The sequence below is a fragment of the Coptis chinensis genome, chromosome 5, assembly GCF_015680905.1.
Source record: "Coptis chinensis isolate HL-2020 chromosome 5, ASM1568090v1, whole genome shotgun sequence".
NCBI lineage: Eukaryota > Viridiplantae > Streptophyta > Magnoliopsida > Ranunculales > Ranunculaceae > Coptis > Coptis chinensis.
The window spans coordinates 98,601,599-98,622,693 of NC_141460.1; the positions used below are offsets into that span (position 1 = coordinate 98,601,599).

Consider the following 21,095-nt stretch of genomic DNA (forward strand, 5'->3'; position numbering starts at 1 on the left):
CTTAAATGCAAAAACAAAAAATGGTGCATCTAGTGGGAAAATTTTATTTGCCACCCCATTTCTTAAAAACAAAACAAACACACTTAGGGTGTGTTTGTTAAATTTGTTAAACTTCCAGTGGGAAAATATAAGATTTGCTTAAATATTTTCCCACTATAGATTTCTTGCCGGGCTAATTTGTAGTGGGAAAATTTCAGTTTTGCCAGTGTTTGTTTGCAAAAATTTCTAGTATTTTTTGGTTTTTTTTTTTTTCCGTGGCAAATAATTTTTCAACTTTTTGGAAATATTTTTTTTTTTGTTTTCAAACTCAATAGAAATAGAGTCTAAAAAAAACTAAAAATAAAATACAAAATAAAGATAATTAAAGACAATACAACTCAACATTAATAGTAATAGTGTCTTTTGAAACAACCATAAAATCAAGTTCAATTATTTTTCCATTCCTGTGATCATATTCGACAAGTTGGACTAATCTGTTATTGATGATTTCAAAACAAAATTTGATCATTGTCTAACGCTAGGACCATTCACCCTCGATCACCTCCACATCAGTATCTGGTAATGATCCTTATGGCTGCCTTTCTTGGCTGGACAGTAAGAAACCTATGTTCGTGGTCTATCTTAGCTTTGGGATAGTCACTACGCCACCACCCGCTGAACTGGTGGCCTTAGCTGAAGCTCTACAAAAGAGTGGAGTGTCATTTTTGTGGTCCCTCAAAGATGGTCTAAAAGCTAACTTGCTAGAGGGGAGTTCTACTGAGAATATCAATACGTTGTTAGAGATGGTCTTTAAAAGCTAAGTACAATTAAAAGGTTAAGGATTTTTTCAGCTATCAAATAATTTCATCAACAGATGGAGTCATGGAGAGATTTTTTAACACATTATCTGTTATGAATGAGGTGCATATATAAGAGATTTGTTAACATATTATATGTTATGAATGAGGTGCATATGTTTTTGTTTAAGCTAGGCAAAAGGATAATGAATGTTATTTAGACTGCACCATTTGGTTGAAGGACAAATTGATCGAATGTGTTTACTTTATAGCATAGTCAGAAGCTCATGTCTGCATCCACAAATGGGCAACACACGCATTTTCTACCAACACTTCAAAGTTTCTCTATAAAAGGGTAAAGGAGATGCACCAAGGGATAGGTGATGAAGCAAGTGTTGCGACCAATGCACAATAACAGCACAGCAGCACCAGCAGTAGCAGCACAGCAGCAACATCACACCACCACCACTCCACCACAACTCCACCACAACTCCACCACACACACCACCTACACCAGCCCACTACACGCACACAGAGACTCAACAAGCACACACAATAAAATATCCAAAAGTACCAACAATGCCACTTAACAATAATATATCGGTCCACCACTTAACAGCAATGCCACAAAAGCATATAGTTCAAACATAGAAATAAACCAAAAAACAATGTGGCATCAACGCCCTGCTTGTTCTAGCCTCCTAAACAACCATGAAGCCTTGATATCCTCTTTAAGGCCCAAGAAGACCTTAATAAGCCTATCATTCTCGACCAGCAAGTCAAGCGACCTTAAGAAAAGCTCAGGATTCATATCAGGAATAGATTGCAAAGCATCCTTCAACAAATCTATTTGGTCTACTTCTTCTTGTGGTTCTGGTTTGAGGGCCTCGGCAATTTTCGCCACCGCTTCAGTTAACACCTTAAACGAAGGGGGTTCGGTATATCTTCAAAGAATCGAGACTTCCTAGTCTTCTTAGAAGTTGGTGTAGTGCTTCTAGGACCACTCTCGGTTTGAGAAGTATCCCCACTAGCATCTGAGGGAGCACCAAAAGCAGAGGACTCACCAGCATCAGAATCGTCAGCCCCATCTCCTTGGGTTTGCCTAGAATCATCTAAACAAGAAGTTGAAACAAAAAGTTAATTTCAAAACTAGTTAGACACACAAAATTCAACTTTATTTACATCTAATCAACTTACCTCCATCCACCATGTCATCATCGAACCCACTATTGCCCTCTTCTCCAGTTGCATAATCAGTCCCAAAAATGAGACAACATTCGTCATAGTAAGGAAACGATTTCTGCCTGAGAGTTTTTGCCAACGGATGAGCCTAAATCCCACAATATACCAATTAATATGACATCCAAAACCAAATCCTAATAAAAAAAAATGAGATTATTTTATTACCTTTACATAACTCTCCCATGCATTCTCATCTGCATCAATTCTCTTGGTCTCTTTGTTGAAAGACAAACCAAACCCACTAGCATCAACTGCATGTTTCGCAACTTGCCAAGCAAGTCTCATTGTTTTCAACCTTGACCTGACATTGTCTGAAACCAAATTCATTCCAAGTCGTGTATTGATCTCATCAGCAGTACGCTTCAAGCTCTCTTTCCTCCACCCATTATCTGCCCTCTTGCCCCCAGTAGCTAACTCTTCTAACAACACCTCTACCAAGATGGCTTCCATGTTGGGATACCATCTAACTTGGGGCGATCTTGTTTTCACAACTTCTTTCTGTTTTCCAGCCATACCTAGTTTGAAGCAATTACCAATAAAGAACATAGCATAGTAACATATCAAGGTAACAAATAAGAAAGATTGCATATGAATAAAACATTATAAGTAGTTGAAACATAATAGTGTCTATTACAAAAACAGTCTAATAAAATCATAAATCTACTACAAAAACATCACTCATATAATTATAATATCTATTACATCACTCGTTATCTGCCCACATTGCAATTGACAACTCATCCCTAAAATTAGTCCACCCAATGCTTGGATGCATATCAATATTCATATTTGGAGTATTCAGAGAGTTGTCAGCCTCTTCCTCATCATCAGTGAGCTCCTTATCACTCAATGTATTATCAGGATCTTCTTATCTCAAGAAGTTGTGCAATGCACAACAGGCAGGGATAACCTTTGTGTGTGTTTTGACATCGTGGAAAACTGCATGCCTTAGATAGGCAAATCACTTTTTCAAGAGACCGATTGTCCTTTCAACAACAGTACACAAAGATGAATGGCGAAAGTTATATTGTTCTTTATGATTTTGAGGTTGAACTTCACCGATCTCTCTAAGATGGTACCGTACACCACAGTAAGGCGTGAGGAACCCTGGCACTAAAGCAAATCCAGCATCCACAAGATAGTACTTGCCATTTGGAACAGTAAGCTTATGCCCAGGACGAGCCACAACACTCCTCAACAACTGTCCATTGTGTGCCGATCCCTCCCACCCTGCTAGCACGTATGTGAACCTTATGTCAAATGTGCAAGCTACTAACACATTTTGGGTCACGACACCTTTCCTGTTATGATACCTAGCCTGTTGTGCTAGTGGTAAATTGATTGGAAAGTGTGTACCATCAACCGCACCCACAACATCCTAACATAAAAAACTTCATAAATATTTATTGAACTATTAAACATTGAAATCAAAATGATCCTATCTATTTTCTAAAAAGTTGACTGACCTTGAAATAACAATGCCAATGATGTGTGTTGGTACACTCGCGAGGAGAGTTATCAGCGGTAGCATTTGTTGCTAACTCTCTGAATAAACAAAGGATTGCATCCAACACAAGATGGAAATAACGGTGAACTGTTTCTCCTGAACGGAAGAATTGAAATGTTTCATTCCGATTACGCATGTCATGCCCAACAGTGTTGAGAAATAGGGCAACTTGCTCTTCCAATGTAACATGTATGCTTTCACGTAGACCATGACCATGTAAATGAGTGCACAAGCGACGAAACATTGATCGCCTCATCCTTAATTGCTCGTGGCAAAATTTGTCAGTGCTTATATACATCCTACCCAATACAGTTCTCCGCACTTGATCCCAATTCCTACGAGGACCTCTAATAAGAGCGGGGGGAGCCCTACGCCTAGGCCTATACCTCCCCATATACATTCTCCTATACCACCATGTCATCATCATATATGCACTTATAACTATAAGTAGAAATGCCACTAACCTAACCTCGACGTTCAAGAATCATTCTACAATATCTCAAAAAAAAAAAAAAAAAAATTAATGAAGTATACAAATTCATGTACTCAATTAACGAAACAAACAAATTGATACAAACATACATGCATGAACAATGTAGAGGAAATATTATAGGGGATGAATGCAGGTAACAGTAATCTACTGAATCATAAAGGAGAACTAACGAGGTTATTACTCATAAAACAAATTGAACCAATTCTGAGTCTCAAATGTCATTCCACTAGAACAAATTATTCTTTTTCTGTGCAAGTGTGCAACACGAAATTTACCAATCTGTCTATCATACTGTATGGTACTGAAGGTGCAGATAAGTGCGCCAGTAAAAACATATAAACACACATGTATGGTGAACTTCTACTGAGTATATGCTATAGTTGTGGTTTCTGACTTTCTATAATTTTATAAACTATTACCGATTTCTTTAATCACTCTGCACCCACTGAATGATTCAAAAGGTCTAGTTTTTCTAGTTTTGAATTTAGGTGGAAGCTTGAAGATATTTCTATTAGATTAAGATTAGTTGATATCCTTTGTGGTATTATTGTTCATTGCGAACCAAGTCTAGCTGAGGCCAAATCAACTAAACAAACAGTAGCACTATTGTTAGCCGGGGTGGACACTTATAATTTGCTGCTGCTGCAATACCAATCTATGGTGATAGTGGTGGGGACAACCGCGGTCGAAATAGCAATGAAGTCAGGGGGGCTGACATTCGTGTCCAACTGTCCATGTGAAAGCTGTTTTCACCATTGGAACACAATTTGGACATGCACCATATGCAGTTATTACATGCATGATTCCAACAAGGGGGAGTTTGTAAATCATGGTGCTAAATCTGGATTGGGAATCATCAAAGTTTTGAGGGTGCAAATGAATGCTGTCTTAGGATATATAATTTGTTCTTGTAGTATTTGTTACAAATTGTTATTACAGTTGCTATCATGTTAGGAATCAGTAAAGAGAAGAAATATTATCAACTCCTGGACTTGTATATCACAAAGCTTTCTATTTTCTTCGGCAGGGGAAAAGTTTGTTGCGAAACAAACAGATAAGAGAAAGAAAAAGAAGTTGAAGAAGGTTGAAGACAGGACTATCACTTCTCATTCGGTGATATGTTGAAAAAGGTTGAAGACAAGACTATCACTTCTCATTCGGTGATATGTCATGGTTCTCCTGGAGATTGTTCTACTTGCATCAATCTTTAAAGAGGCTCTAGTTCATGAAAAAGGAGTCTGCTCTCTCAGACCAAAGTGCAAAATGACTAAACGAAATGACTCAACTCCATATACATTGAAGAAATGACTAAACGAAGTCCCAAAAATCACTGATAAAAAAAAATCCAAAAATCAAACAAGAACAAAAAACAACACCCACTAATCAATTAATAGTGAAAAAAGAGATTGAGAGAAGAGATAAGAGAGATAAGAGATGAGAGCGAGAGAGTATACCTGAAAAGAGAGCGAGCTGATGAGAGGTGACAGTGAGAAAGAGAGAAGAAAAATCGAGTGGGAAAGTTGTTTCTATTGGCAGTGAGAAAGAGAGAAGAGAGATCGAGAGGGAGAGTTGTTTCTATTTTTCTACCATAGTGGGAAAATACTGGGTGACTAATTCAACTTTGGGGGGAGGTGTTTTCTATTTTTCCACTTCTAGTGGGATAATTTGATTTGCCGACTAATTCTAAATAGTGTTTGCTAGGGCCCTTAAATACACCCAAACACTGGCAAATGGTACTTCTAGTGGGAAAATACAATTAGCCACCCTCATTTGTCAGTTAACAAACACACCCTTAAAGATTCTGTCATTCTGAAATCTTGGAATTTTTGGAACTTGACCAAGGGAGACATTTGCCATCATGACCATCCAACAAAACTTTATTAGTTCATCAAATGGAGTGGCTTCCATTTTTTTGGTTATGAATGGTGTGCAACTGTGCACCTCAAATTCTCCAAAATGTATTGGCTTTAATGTTCTAAAAAAAAGTTAGGCGTAGGGCATGGAACGGGTCGGGTTTGGTGCGGATATGGCTATATCCGAATCCAAATATTCGAATAGTTTGATAATATTCGAACCCAAAACTCAATCCGAATAAAACCGAAACCTTATATCCGAATCCGATCCGAACTCGAACTGAACCCGACCAATCCGATCGGATAACACTAAAAATACAAAAAAAAACCCAAAAAATATATCTAAACCCGACCCGAATAAATAAACCGGTATTAAAATCGATCCGAACCAAAACTATTCCGGTTCGAGTCGGATTCGGGTCAAACCCGACCCGATTCCTTGCCCTAATTAGACAGTAATCAAGTGGTGGGAGAGCGCCTAGGCATTCTAAGCAACGTCTAGACAGGCTAGGCGCTAGGCGTTTTTTTTCCCCCTAATAAATCTTAATATATATATATATATATATATATATATATATATATATATATATATATATATATCTTTACTTTATATCATTTCCTTGTAAACAAAACTCCCACGTAACACTAGCTTTTTCTATCGACCGGATTTTTTTTCCCGAATTTGTCCCTTGCCAAATACCGATATTACGGTTCATGCCATCTTTGTTTTATCCTTATCAAATACCGATATTACGGTTCATGCTATATTTGTTTTATTGTTATTTTGTCTTTTTTGTATAGGTGTAAATGTAAATGAATTGATTGAGTTGTCACCGTCACATTAGAAATTTTTGGACAAATCTGACCCGGTTAAGATAATTGACTCGGTTTGAACAATTGACCAAATTTGACCCAAAAAAATAACATTCCAAAAAACACCAATATTACAGTTCCTACCATTTTTTTGTTTTATTTATTTTTTTATATTCCCGACAAATTTAATACAATTAGTCTAAATCAGTGTGTTAGTTGGACCTCTTTACATTTATAGCAACAAATCGGGTCGGAAATTTAGATTTTTATGTTTGATTTGAATTTAAATTTTGGACTCTCGAGTTTTTTATTATCCCAATTGATTTCGGTTTCGAAAATGTTGAATAACATAATAGCAAAAAAAAACATGCGCATCATATCGCGCGTTTTATTTTATTTTATTTTTATCCGACAAAGTTAACATATTCAATCTAAATTAGTGTGTTAATGAGATCTCTTTACATCTAGAGCAACAAATCGGGTCGGGAATTTAAATTTTTATGATCAATTCAAATTTAAATTTTGGAATCAAGATTTTTTATTAACCCGATTGATTTTGGTTTCAGATAGTTAGCGTAAACTAAGTATGTAAAAAAAACAGGCGCATCGCACGTGCCAGAATAAATTTTGCGCTCATCGTTTCGGATAGATATTATAAAATAAGCACGAAAAACAAACATTCGCATCGCGCGTGCGTGCCAGAATAAATTTCACGCTCATCGAGCGTGCCCAAAATGCTAATAAATTTATAAAGAAAACTCCCCAAGCAACAACAATGTTTTTTGTCGACCGGATTTTCTATTTACAAGGTTATAATCTGATTTTATTTGTAATTTATTATATTTAATAAGGGTAAATGTGTAAATATAATATTCAACTCTAATTGGATTGGTCAACAATTGTGGCTGGGCTTCTGTTGGAATTCGACAGGCTTTTTGCTACTGGGCTTCAGTTGCAATTTGAGTGGGCTTCGGTTGCAATTTTTTTTAAAATCAACCTCACCATATGGACTGGGCTTTTGTTGGGCTTGCTTTTGTGGCTTGATTAATTGGACAACTCTCAATTTCACGCTTATAGAGCGTACCCAAAATGCTAGTATATATATAGTAATACACATCTATCTATAATTCTATACTATAAGAAATGAAGAAAATCATTTACCATAACTTAAAAAATAAACATAAACAAATATATTTATTACAAAAATGTGTAATAGTTGAAAAAGCTCATTTTCATATAAAAATATAAGATTTTAGTATTTTAAATTCATTCAAATCTTAAGTAGATATTTAATTTTCGGCATTTAATCATTAAAAAAAAAAACCTTGACTGGACTGCCTAGAGGCCGATTAGTCTCCTAGCCCGCTTAATCAGTCCACCGAATTTTTAAACGATTTGGGCCTAGGTGAGTCTGTTGAGCACCGCCTAGAGCGATTTTTAGCACAGTAATTGCCTTTGTCTTTTGTGTCCATACTCCATACCAGTTCCACGAGGTTTAAAATTCTAGCCCAAGGCCCAGCCCATTTAAAATTCTACATGAATTAATTGAGAGAGGCTAAGCATTGGGGGCTTGGTCCTTTGGGAGTTGGGGGAGTGTAAAGTGTAAACTAGATTCGATACTGCACTAAATCTTTTGAGCTGGACAGACCCATGGGCTGAATGAAATCCGAATGATTTCTTTACAATGAAATGCGGAATTTCAACAGGTACATGCTTTGTGGTCTTCGGGATATTCGCATATAATTTGTTTGTAGTTGTGTCAACCATTGATGGAATGATCTCAACCTATTGCCACTCTCCACATCTCCATTTATACAAGTAAGACCTGTCCAGACAAATGCAATAACTCATAAGAAGACATGGAGATAATGGTATGTAACGCAATATATGTTTAGATCGAAAGAATTGCCATTATATGATATTATATGGTACTGATTTTTCTCATATAGTTTACACTTTCCTTACATAACACTTCCCTTGCATAACATCTAAGGAATTCTTATTATTAAATTCTCTCTTTGTTAGGCTATAAAAATGATAGGGATAATCCCTTTTCTTAGTGTATAGGTACAATATATTGAAAGAGAGCTCACTACTTCTAGTGCATCTTCTTACCCTCAACTCTCTCATTTCAAGAGAGATAGAGGGAGAGTGTGCTCTAAAGTCTAACCACGATGGAAATGGTTAGGGGATTCAAAGCCGCTAAAGGGTCGTTATCTCATTGTATTCATTTCTTGTATGTTTTTAAGCATATCCAATGCTAGTAGTAAGCTTGAAAGGATCCAACAGCCAACCAAGAGTGACGGTTCTCTTAGCTTTTTGGTGGTAGGAGATTGGGGAAGAAAAGGAGCTTACAACCAATCTCAAGTTGCTCTTCAGGTTCTAATATCATCATATCATCATTCTATCTGAACATGTCTCATTATTTGTCATTCATGTTTTTTTTGCCGAACAATTCTTTTCTTACGTTGTTTCTCCACTTTGGGATCCCACAAAAATGTTATAGTTATTTTAAAAAAATTATACTAGTTCAAGACACCATGTCCGTTTAAGAGAAGGCCTATATATATATATATAGCAGACATAACACAAAATTGTTGTCAAAACCAACTGAAAGTTAAGTACTTATCTCTTACCAGCAAACATTCGCCGAAGCACTAGTCCACCATACATGGCAGAAAATGTGTTAAAAACTCAAAAACCTACATGCACTTTGCTAGTGATTTATTACAAGTTAATGTAGTTGCATATTTTCTTTTCGTTTCCCAAAAATGAAAACGACCATACCTATATTTTACCGGATATCAGCATTTTCCGTGGTTCAGAAATCAGACCATCATATTTTACATCATCGTCATGGCCGGATATAATATAAATTCCAATTGCTGAAAAACTGAAATTTGCAATAAATACAAAACTTAGGAACCTTCCACGATCCAACCTTTTTGTGCTCAATAATATAGCTGGTCACATCAATGGAAAACACTACTGTACCTGAGTCCTCGATCGAGAGAAAAATGAAGTGTTAATCAGTAATTTGTCAATTGTCTGTCCCTGTTGGTCAAAAAAAGAAAAATCAAACTCTTAAGTGTTGGCGACAGATTGGTTACGTACGCTGTTCAGCTGTTGTTATTGGCATAGAACAAAATTAAATATTGCAATATCGGCCAAGATATCAGCTGGGACTCATATTGAGAGCATACGCAGAGCCATAGATATAATAGGAATATTATCCATTGGTACATTTTCATTATCATAACAATCCGCCCATATTATTGATCATATTATTGGTTCTAGCTCTCTTAAGAATTTTTTTTTGGTTCATCAACACTTCAACGCGACCTCCAAACATTAAACAAAACCGAACCTCATATAGTCTAACCATTAAAATCACCATTGAGTGGACATTATATATTGAGCTCAGATATTTGGTTCCAATTGCAATCAAAGGGTGGCCATAAAGTGACAGCACATACAATAGCAATTATTTATACATAAAATGCTAGATGTTAAGATAGCAATAAGTAATATAATTACAATTTACAAGCCTTAATAATCCAAACAAGATCGATGACATTGCATCATTACTCATTAGAATATTTTGTTTCCATGCATGCACTTAGATAATCTCAGCAGCATCCATGAGCATTAATGCGTTTTATTTAGTGCAACAGGTATCTGGCACCTCATGAACATATATTCATATAGTGAAGTGACTACATCTTTTGTTAATTGGTTTAGTAAACCAAAATCTACTTTTATGTTCATTTTCTTATATCAAATACGGGATCCCATCAAATATATATCATTTGTTGTAGATGGGGAGGATTGGCGACAAAATGGACATAGAATTTGTAATATCCACTGGTGATAATTTCTACGACAATGGATTGACCGGTGTGAATGATCCAGCATTTGAGGAGTCGTTCTCTAAAATATACACAGCTAAGAGCTTGCAAAAGCAGTGGTACAATGGTAAGATACTTAAGGCTGGCTTGGAGACCGTGGTCTTAAAATATCTAAGAGATACCTGTTCTTATGTGCAAATAAACTTGTTGCAGTCTTGGGCAACCATGACTATAGGGGTGATGTTGAAGCACAATTGGATCCTATACTTCGTAAGATTGATGAAAAGTGGCTCTGCAAGAGATCATTCATTGTTGATGCTGGTAAAAGCACTGTCCACCTAAGATTTCTTTCACTAATTTTTTATTTCCTTGATGAAAAAGGAACAGAACTAACAATGCTATATTTTGTGTTGAATAGAAACTGCAGAGATTTTCTTTGTCGACACTACTCCTTTTGTAGACAAATATTTTACACATCCAGAGGACCACAAGTATGATTGGAGTGGTGTCATTCCGCGAGATAAATATATAGCAAACATGTTAAAGGTGACTGATAGAGATATATCGAGAATAAAATATAGGCCTCCTGCCTTTCAACTCTTGAACGAAGCATTAGTAGTTAAACCCGTTGTAACTTGTAAGTTTGTATTGGTCTGTGATGTAGAAAATGAACTAAATCTATATTTTGTTTTCAACTAGGATCTGGAATCGGCATTGACGGATTCAACTGCGAAGTGGAAGATTGTTGTTGGCCATCATACAATGTTTAGTGCAGGACCTCATGGTGACACTGTGGAGCTCAAAGAGCAACTTCTTCCAATTCTCCAGGTAATTACATTTTTTCATTATTGCTCTTGCACGCCACCTTGGTCAAAATAACTTGTCTTTAGCATTTCTAAGAATATATATTATTTCTCAATTCAATAAGTCTGTTCACCATTAGAGTTATATTTTTCTTTACTTACAATGAAGCAATTGTCGATGAGCGATAGATGGTGCTCTTCTCAGCTTTAACTCCATAACATAAAATTTTCAGGCCAGTGATGTTGATTTCTACGTAAACGGACATGATCATTGCCTTGAACATTTCAGTAGCAATGAAAGGTAAAAGTTCCAATTGAACGTTTATTTCTTCGGTGTCTTGTATAGTTTCTAACGAGGTTAGTTTGTAATTGCAGCCAAATCCAATTTTTAACAAGTGGGGGAGGTTCGAAAGCCTGGAAGGGTGAAATTGAAAAGAATAAGCCCGGAATGGAATTCTACTATGATGGACAAGGTTTTATGTCAGTGCAACTGACTCCAGACAGTGCACAAATTACATTCTTTGACGTATTTGGCAACGCTCTGCACGATTTGGATGTGTTCAACTCCAAGCAACTTTACTCAGTCACATAGAATATTGCATTAAAAATGATCATGTATTTCCTCAGTATTCTCAGATTTGCGCATTGTTGCACAATAGGATCAGGGGCGTGAGAGGTGAGAATCTCAAGTCAGTGAGAAGATGTAATTTTGTTTTAAGAATCTTGTACTCTACAACTTGTAAAAATTCTGTTCATCACATTGCTTCTCTATTAATAAAATTATTGGCTTATGGAGAAAAATATCAGTGAAATTACCTATAGAAGATAAGTAATCTTATTGTCTTCAGCAAGGCATTATAGATCAGAGCCATTCATCTGTAAAGACCTATTCCAGTGATCTGCTTGTCTGATCAATAATGCAATGAACAATAATGATAACAAAACAATCAAGTTACCAATTCATTGAACCAATCCAACCTCTGAGAATGGTTTCTCCAAGAGTAGAAACAAGATGTGGAAAGAACTACAGAAAGGTTTGAAATATAATTTCCATAGTATGACAAAATGACCAACATAACAAACCGTGCAAAGAACTTTTGGGTGAGACTCTGATACGCAGAAATATGGAGGCCGATAACTATACAAAAAATATGACCTTAAATTAAACAGATTTTACAACAGCATTCTTGAATTCTTCTTTTTCCAGTAGCCCAGCACTATCAAAAATCAAGTTACAGTAACTTAGACATAAGACGTCCTACTTTGAACATTTAATCTTCTTTGAGGCATCTACAACAATTTGGCCCTTCTGGGAGTGTTAACTTTAACAGCTTTTGAAGTCAAGGAGTAGCATCAGGTGAGTTTAGCCTCATCAACGTCCTACTTCAAACACTCAATCTTCTTTATGGAATCAAGAATAGTTTGCCCTCTCTCGGCGTGAGTTAACTTTAACAGCTTCTGAAGTTGAAGAGTAGCATCGGGTGAGCTAGCCTCATTGACAGAGAGGTCCATGGGAAGGGCAAAAAGAACCTCATTCACATCTTCCTCAAGCTGAAGGCAATATAAGTCGTTGAAGACCTGAAAATAAGTTATGCACCAAGTAAATATCTACCACTTTTAAGAAATATAAAAGTAGAGCTGCTCCAGCTTCTGCCTTGACCAAGTAATATATGTTCTACTGCTCGAGTACGAAAGAAAAATGGGTTAACAAGTATTACCCCCCTACTAGATGAGCCAATTAGGATTCCCCCCCACCCCACCCCACTAGATGGGAAATTAGGGTCTCCCCAAAATACACACAAAAAAAACACGGTCAACCCAAATTGATTTTTTGTTTGTGTACTTAGGGGGGAGACCCTAATTTCCCCATCTAGTGAGGGGGAAATCCTAATTGGCTCATCTGGTGGGGGGGGCATTTAACCCATGTGATTCCCAAGGGAAGCTAGAGGCAGAGAGAGGAAAGGGCATTTAACCCATGTGATTCCCAAGGGAAGCTAGAGGCAGAGAGAGGAAAGGGCATTTAACCCATGTGATTCCCAAGGGAAGCTGCATGGATACTAAACTAAAGGCCGAATCTCAGGGTGGAACCAACAAATTGAGTCTAGGTCACTACAGCCAGTACTTCTGACAGGTACCAGATCACAATTGTGTTGGCAGATCTGCAGGCAAAGCATCTGTAATCATGAAGACACAAACTGACGCCCTTATATCATTAAACAACCAAGGATGAATGCTCAAAAAGATGCTCTAGGATGAACTTCATGTCACAAAGGTGTCCCTAGTAGGTCTTTTGCTTTGCATGAACTAGGAATCATCCCGGGGATTCGATCATACTTATGGTGCACAGTCGGGTCAGAGAGAGATTGGCACCATCAGAAAGATCCAAATAACAACCACCAACTCTATCACATGCAAATGAAATATGTTGACTAGAGACTGATAACAGACAATTTAATACAACTGGCATGGGAGAAGAGCTAGGTGGGACTACTTATAGAAGTGTTCCCAACCTTTGCAAATGATATGTGTAGCCAAGCTGTTGTTATAGCACCCAAGAATTTTTACAAAACATGCCTACTATTTACTCTGGGTGTATTGATGCTAAACAAAATCTGTTCTTACTGTTTTAATTCTTGAAACAACCGTCTCCCTTATAGCTGCGGACCTCGAGACCAAGTTAATGACAAAGAGACCTCCTTCAGAAAGAGATTTCTTCACAGACATCAGAAAAGACTCTTCCACAAAGTCTGGATGGGGACATGACAATCCCGAGCTGCAAAGGAAGGAACACACCAGTACCATTATAGCTTCCTATTTCTTGATAATCAGATACTAAAGTTTACATCACAGATATAAAAACTGTGGTCACCTTGCATCAGAAGAGTCGACGTCAATAATTAAAATGTCAATTTTAGTGCTTTCCTTGCCTTCTAAAAGGGAAGTACTGTTTCCATTTGAAGAAGGCAATTTTTCGTTGGATATCAAATTTTCACTTTCATGGTTGGTAACAGCCCCACTATAAGATGCCGTACTATTGGCCAACCCTTGTACAAATTTAATACCATCAGCAACATGAACCTACAATAAAATGAAGCAGAACGATTACTGATCCAAAAGTTCCAAATAGTATTCATACGCAACATTGTAACAGGTCATAATAATACAAGAAAAAAAAAATTGAGCAATATGATAACCAAGTAATCCAAATTTTGTAAGTGAACAAGTGATTCTTATAAATATAAAGTTTAGTTGGAAAATCATAATTTAGAGAGGTGTTTTAATTGATCTGGTTGTCCTACTAGGAGTCTCACAATTAGATCTATTATCAAAGATGAAACCAAATTTCAACCAAGACACTACAAAATGTTGAAGGAATTAGGCCTCCATGCCACAACTTTGGAATGAGATTGATACCAAGGCATCACAATATCCCTAACTCCCTGAAAGCCCAACATATATAAGATAATGAATCCATATTTGATATACAAGACATGACAATATGTAATTAATAAAGGTTTAAAAATATGTAATTGTAACAAGCCCTTGAGCAACCTTTATAAATTTCGTTGCCCACACTTTTTTGGAGGAACACATTTATTTAGTAACATATTCTATCATACTCCCCATTTTCTCAGTTCAGCCATCTACTTTTCTTTCATTTCTCATTTGAAATCTATACTAGCTCTTCGATGCACTCATTATGTACATGAAGCACTGAGTTACCTATCAAAAAGTATATATAAAAGGAAAACAGAAAGGACTCTCTTCCAATGCAATCTCTGCACACCATTATCTTTACAACTAGAACAGTACAATAATAACTATAAAAAAAATAATGGTAGAAAAGTTACCTTTATCTGCTTATCCTCAATAAAGCCGAAGTAGTTCCTCGCCAATCTTAATACTATAGGATCTAATTCCACCACCTATACAAATTGGTAAATAATCTTAGGGTGTTTGGAAACAAAAAATGGGATCCTAGTGAGAAATAGAATTCTATGAGAATTGAATTGCTAAGGATTGAAGTGAGAAACAGGTTGTTTGGTGTCCCCTAAGAATCCTTGCTTTCCTAAATTTAAGGAGTACACATGTCATCAAATGACATAGGTGACATTGTGACAACACTTTGCTTATCTATATTATTTATTAACCACCATAACAACCATGAGAATTCCCAATTGACACGGGTTTTAGGTGAGAATCAAATTCCTATCAAAATGGGAGTTCATTTCTCGCTAGAATTCCGAGTCTCGGCAGTTATAAGCATCCAAACATGCACTAGAATTGGAATTCCCATCAAATATAGTGAAGGTGGGAATTCTCATGGTTCCCAAATGTACCCTAAGTAATTTATACCACGCAAAAATGCAGTGAAGAATACCTCAATATCCAAACATGGCATGCATACACGTAGAAACATAGGAAGCAACCCAGCTCCAAGACCAATTATAACTGTCTTTGCCTGAAGAATAAGGGATAAACTTAGTATATATGCTAGATGTTTAATTAACTTAAGTAGCTGAATATTGGAGCTCGTATCAGGCCCCTACATTGAACAGGGGATATTGAATGGTAGGAAAATCGGAAAACCATAATTCATAACTGACCCTTCAGAAGATTTACTCCATGTCATTATTGCAAGCTAAAATCAATAAAAGGCACTAGAACTCTTACCGTTCTTCCAGAAGATGCCATATTTTGCAGATGAGAGGAAACCAATGTAAATCCAGAAATTATTCCAGCGTGGTAAGAACTGACCAGATACTGGTGATCGACCACCATTAATTTTCTGGATTCTAGAAAATTCCATTTCAAAATATTAATAACTACAGATTAAGGGGGGGAAGAAAGAAAGAAAGAACAGTCCCACACTCCACCTAAGTTTGGACTTGGTTTTTAATAATAATAATAATAATAATGTTTCCACTGTACAAGAAAGCAAGCTCCATATTTGCAAAGAAAAATAAAGCCTAAAAAACAGTACAAGTTCCATCACCTCTTATTGGTTTTATGCATATAACTTTATCACTGATTGGTATTGGGTTTATGTATACATCTGAACCACTGTATTTTTTCACTAAAATATGAAGAGTGAGAGAAATGAGAGCAAGAACTTACCATCAACTACTGGCACAGAAGAATTACTTCTTCTCTGACCTGCTTTTTTTTTCGATTTGGATACAGTATTGGATCTTTTCCTGCCCACGTCACCTAGATCTTTCTGTGAACATTCTTCTCTAGTAAGAATAGCTTCAGACTGCACCAAACCCAGACTTCTTTGGAAAGTGAGGCGACGAAATGTCATGTCTTTTGATGGATTATGCCCATTAGGAGAACCATCAACATTCTCATAGGTCACATCTTCGACAATTATACTTCCAGTAGTAGCAGAAGTGACCTAGAGAAACATTAATGTTGAGTTACCACAGCTATTCCAAATGAGATTGGACACACAAGGCACAAAGTTGATTGGTCCACCTAGTATACATGGTTTTGAAAAATGAGTTGCTATGGATAAGTATCCTAGGAGGACCGATCAGCTTGTGATGTCCTTTGTATGTCCACAAGGTGTATGTACACAAATTCAGTCCCATTCCACATCCCACAAGAGTAGGCCCTAAAATTGTGAGGACCCATTTCTTAGTGAAACAGGACTTGACAACAGAAAATTTCTCAAAAGGAAAAAATGAAGTAGGGCTGATCTTTCCATCACTAGTCAAAACAATAATCATAATGTATTTCTTTAAATCACAGCAGCAAATCTAGAATACATGCTCAATTGTGAAAATGAGCTCAGAAACCAAGTAACCGCATTGACTTACAATTAATTATTAATTAACCATTATCATTGCTGCTCGAATCATTTATAATTATTTATTAGCAATGTGTCAACCATCAAGATTATGAACCAAGAATCCAAGATGAGGCTATGTCGTACGGTTTAATAACTCAATCAAAGAGATGAAAGATGTCATCTATTCTATTTCTATGACACATTCAATCATGATACATAGCAATCTAAATATAAATCATGCCTCAACATTGTCTCGACATCTTAAAAGTTAAATGTAAAAAATTATCTTGTGTCAACAATGTAACCTGGTGGACTGTGTTCCTTTGCTTGATACCATCATTGGCCATCATGAAACTGCCAGAAAAAAGTGAAAGATAAATTAAAAAAGTGTGTAAAAAAAATTTGGTAACAATAGCTCTACTGAAATGAGTAACTTATAGACGTACAAATTTCAAAAGCATAATTAGTTATGTACCACATAACACATAAATAATGACTCCTGTGAACAGAAATTACTGTAGAGTAGAACATAAAATTAACATACGGGATTTGGGGTCCATCATCATGCTTTCCAGGTGCTAAATCTTTAACCAACGGAGAAAGATCTTTCTGAAAATAAAAAGGTTCCAAAAATCAGAAACTCATAATCTGCATTCGTGATGGAATAACACAAAAGATTTACTTCATGATTACACAACCTGAAGAGTGTTACCTGAATATCATCAATATTGGCAAGGGAGTGCCTAGAATCTAACAAAACCTTGCAAAAAAGAGAGTAAAACACATATTGAGATTACAAAAATATGTCTAAATTCTTAAAGGGGTACACTAATATGAAGCATAAAAACATTCCAACCACACCCAAACAAAGAACAATTTTTTCAGGAGAAAAGTTAAAAAGAAAAGTTCTAACTTCTCACTAAGCACATGCACATTCTATATGGGGTTCAAGCCTATATGGGGTTTTCAAGCTTATGTTTGCTCACTAGGGTACCACACTTCCCACTTATGTGGTCCTCTTTCGACAAGGCAAAAAAATGTCAGAATGAGTGATTTTCTGTTAGTTGATGTATTAGCGACAAGATAATATTGGCCACAAATATGTCCTTGATTCATCACAATGTGCGCCCAGTGAGTGTGTCATAACCTGTGTAAAATTACTAAAATAAAGTTGTGTTGTAGAAGAGGTACCATGATAAGGCGAGCTGCTTTTGCACTTTCAACTACCATCCATTGTCCTTCTTCGGAAGAGAAGAGCCATTCATGAGATCGAATCTGAAAGTTAACAATAGAGTTATATGTCACAAGAAGAAAAACATAACACCAGGACCCAATCCAAGTCCTTGCTAATAAACATACAGCAATTAGCAGAAAGAAGCCTAGTGTAAATCCTATTATGCTATTAACAGGAAAGCAGAAGAAACCATAGTCTAATCTATTATGGTTTTAATAAGAGATTGTGATGTTTCAAAGAGACACCAAGATATCTATTTTGACTTCTATCATTGGACGTAGTTCTAAAGTGACACAGATATACTTTCTTCTTTCATCAGTCGTACACATAATTCAAATTCTTAAAAGATAGAAGCAATAAAGTGTGACAGGTACTGACCTTGGGAACAATAAAAACGCCACAATGGTAGATGAATTCGTCAGAGTGCTGCTGAGCATCCAAAAGTACAGCTTTGTAGCTAAAGCGTGATTTCCCATCTTCACCTAGAGTCAATTGGAATCTGCGACCAGGGATTAGCTCCTTGAGATCACCTCCAGCTCCGAGTTTAACATCTTCTAGAGAGAACAAAATATCAGCACCAGAAGAGCATTCACCCCGTGTTTTATTCTCAGTTTCAAGAGCTTCAATAAGACCACGGCCCTGCACCAAAATATGTTGGTTTTGTTTCTAATGCTGCTTCAGAAGTATTGGTGATGGTATATTTAGATAATTCATTTTGTTGTGGAACCACAAGGAATAGTATCAAAGCCAATTCAATACTACAAGTGATAGCCACATAGTATATCAGAAACTACTGATGAAAGCATGGAGGATAGGTCACTACCTGATTTACGTCACAATCAAGGGAAGAATGATCAAACATGGACATGATCTGATGTAAAACAGTGGATCTCTCTTTCTCAACCACCACCATAAAGGTACAAAAGCTACGCTTCTTAGATGTTGTGTGAGGTATAGCATGAACACTCATTTTCCACCCAAGCCTGAACTTTGAGAAAAGCAAACCTGGAAAAAAAAAAATACTAAAAGCTGAGACATATGAACAAGAAAAGTAGCAATTCATCCTGCACTTATTCCACAAAAATGTTCGTCGTAAGATGGACATAACATTATATGCATTAAAAAAATAAGACAGTACAGACCTAAAACATGAGATTCTGCAAGGGTCAGACAAACAAACTTTCCCTCTGATTTTAGAACTCTCTTCACCTGGGAAAAACATAAAATAACCTATATGAACCCAAGATAGACATGCCTATGCTTTATTCTTTATTCAACTCATTCATGACATACGTAAAAAAAAAAATAACAAAATATGATTGAGAATCAAATTCAACTGACCTCTGATATATATCCAGTACCCAGCTCAGGGCCAAGCTCTGGTTCCATCAATGCATCAAGTCCCCCTTTATCAACAACAGCATCAAACATATCATCTGTGAACTGGATACGAGGCATAAGTCAATTACAACTACTAATTAAAAACTACAACATAGTTGGCATCATAGACAATAAGAATATCATATTAAAATGGCATTATCAACGTTTTGACACATAAACTACATGCGTGGGGCAATGCAAATGACTAAACATTTAAAAAAAAAAAAAAAACTTGGATATGAAGCCAAACCTGCATACAAGTCATATCCATAACTCTCCACTTCATACTAGCTCTCTCCCTCACATTCCTCCGCAACATATCAGAAATAACAACTTTAGAGAAATCAATATTAGTAATGTTACAAAAACCAGCATCGTATAAGTTTTCCGATAGCTTTGAATTACCACAACCAGGAAAAAGTATCTGAATTTGTTTATTTTGGAAAGTTGAGAGTGTGGAAAGAAGTGGTGTTTGTAGATTGTCCCACTCTGCATACCATTCAAATGAATCTTCACTTCCTCTAATACTGAAAAACTTGTCCCAGTTTTCTTTACTTGTGAAATCTCCTAGTGTTGAAAGTAACTCATCCTCGTTTCTCTTCGCCATTTTTTTTTTTGAGGGTTTTTGGTGTTTTGAGGGGTTTACTGGAAATTTAATTTATTTATGAAAAAAAAAAAAAAAAATGTTCTTGGGAATATGTTTTCTATGACTTTTCTAAATGGGCCAGAAGTCATTAGTTTTGGGGGTATGGTCAACTGAAGCCCAATACGAATAAATTGAAGGATCCAAATGAACCAAAGTGGTTTCTTTCATTGGAAAAAAACAAGGCCGAAATTATTGCCGAATATTCGAAATATTTTCACCCAATATATATATATTTTTTTTTTGCTGATTTTTATTAAATTGTCAAAATATATCAATGATTTTTATTACTATACCAATTTTGACCAATTTTTATTAATATATCAACGATATTTCTAATATAATCAACTATATTTTCTATATATCGACATACAAAACAAAATTTTGACCGGTTAACAAAAGAATATATATCCAACTTTTGAGCACACGATATATATTGCTTTAATTATATTTTGGTCCTTGGAAAAAAAGACATTAGAGCATTCCCAATGCAGATGAATATCAAGGGGATGTGACAATATTCACCTCTAAATGGTCAAAAACATTTGCCCAATAGTAGTTGAGTTGGGAATTTCGGACAAATGTTTAATTTTTGGTTTTTTTTTTTGATTTTTCCGATCATTCCTCTCAGCGCGTTTTTTTCGACTTTTTTCAGTTTTTTTTTAACTTCAGACGGGATGTTTCATTATGTCCAGAGCGTTTTTTCAAT

At 36.1% G+C, this 21,095-nt stretch overlaps 4 protein-coding genes across 6 annotated transcripts; 1 reads left to right on the forward strand and 3 right to left on the reverse strand.

The window, feature by feature from the left end:
• Nucleotides 1–987: 987 nt before the first annotated feature.
• LOC147500845 (uncharacterized) lies at nucleotides 988–2,563 on the reverse strand. Its single transcript, XM_086559439.1, has 3 exons — nucleotides 2,184–2,563; nucleotides 1,974–2,106; nucleotides 988–1,888 (listed from the first exon to the last, which is right to left on the reverse strand). The coding sequence occupies exons 1-3, from the start codon at nucleotides 2,529–2,531 to the stop codon at nucleotides 1,689–1,691; spliced, it is 681 nt and encodes a 226-aa protein (XP_086415565.1). The 5' UTR covers nucleotides 2,532–2,563; the 3' UTR covers nucleotides 988–1,688.
• A 158-nt stretch (nucleotides 2,564–2,721) lies between these two features.
• LOC147500846 (uncharacterized) lies at nucleotides 2,722–3,781 on the reverse strand. Its single transcript, XM_086563691.1, has 3 exons — nucleotides 3,485–3,781; nucleotides 2,997–3,396; nucleotides 2,722–2,882 (listed from the first exon to the last, which is right to left on the reverse strand). Exons 1-3 carry the CDS (start codon nucleotides 3,779–3,781, stop codon nucleotides 2,722–2,724), a joined length of 858 nt encoding a protein of 285 aa, XP_086419817.1.
• Nucleotides 3,782–8,430: 4,649 nt separating this feature from the next.
• On the forward strand, nucleotides 8,431–12,136 carry LOC147500847 (purple acid phosphatase 3-like). 3 transcript variants are annotated; one of them, XM_086562424.1, is made up of 8 exons: nucleotides 8,431–8,555; nucleotides 8,745–9,063; nucleotides 10,503–10,659; nucleotides 10,746–10,853; nucleotides 10,951–11,078; nucleotides 11,232–11,360; nucleotides 11,569–11,636; nucleotides 11,711–12,136. In XM_086562424.1, exons 2-8 carry the CDS (start codon nucleotides 8,923–8,925, stop codon nucleotides 11,925–11,927), a joined length of 948 nt encoding a protein of 315 aa, XP_086418550.1. In that variant the 5' UTR covers nucleotides 8,431–8,555; nucleotides 8,745–8,922; the 3' UTR covers nucleotides 11,928–12,136. The 3 variants fall into 3 exon arrangements, with proteins under 3 accessions (XP_086418550.1, XP_086418549.1, XP_086418551.1); XM_086562423.1 differs by lacking the exon at nucleotides 8,431–8,555 and having other exon boundaries at nucleotides 8,605–9,063; XM_086562425.1 differs by lacking the exons at nucleotides 8,431–8,555; nucleotides 8,745–9,063 and adding an exon at nucleotides 9,471–10,358.
• A 338-nt stretch (nucleotides 12,137–12,474) lies between these two features.
• LOC147500848 (S-adenosyl-L-methionine-dependent methyltransferases superfamily protein) lies at nucleotides 12,475–20,405 on the reverse strand. The gene is made up of 16 exons (XM_086562422.1): nucleotides 19,994–20,405; nucleotides 19,705–19,806; nucleotides 19,506–19,572; nucleotides 19,187–19,368; nucleotides 18,742–19,002; nucleotides 18,321–18,404; nucleotides 17,842–17,889; nucleotides 17,674–17,738; nucleotides 17,435–17,483; nucleotides 16,454–16,733; nucleotides 16,010–16,131; nucleotides 15,717–15,797; nucleotides 15,187–15,261; nucleotides 14,205–14,413; nucleotides 13,958–14,108; nucleotides 12,475–12,913 (listed from the first exon to the last, which is right to left on the reverse strand). The coding sequence occupies exons 1-16, from the start codon at nucleotides 20,348–20,350 to the stop codon at nucleotides 12,716–12,718; spliced, it is 2,331 nt and encodes a 776-aa protein (XP_086418548.1). The 5' UTR covers nucleotides 20,351–20,405; the 3' UTR covers nucleotides 12,475–12,715.
• Nucleotides 20,406–21,095: the final 690 nt, after the last annotated feature.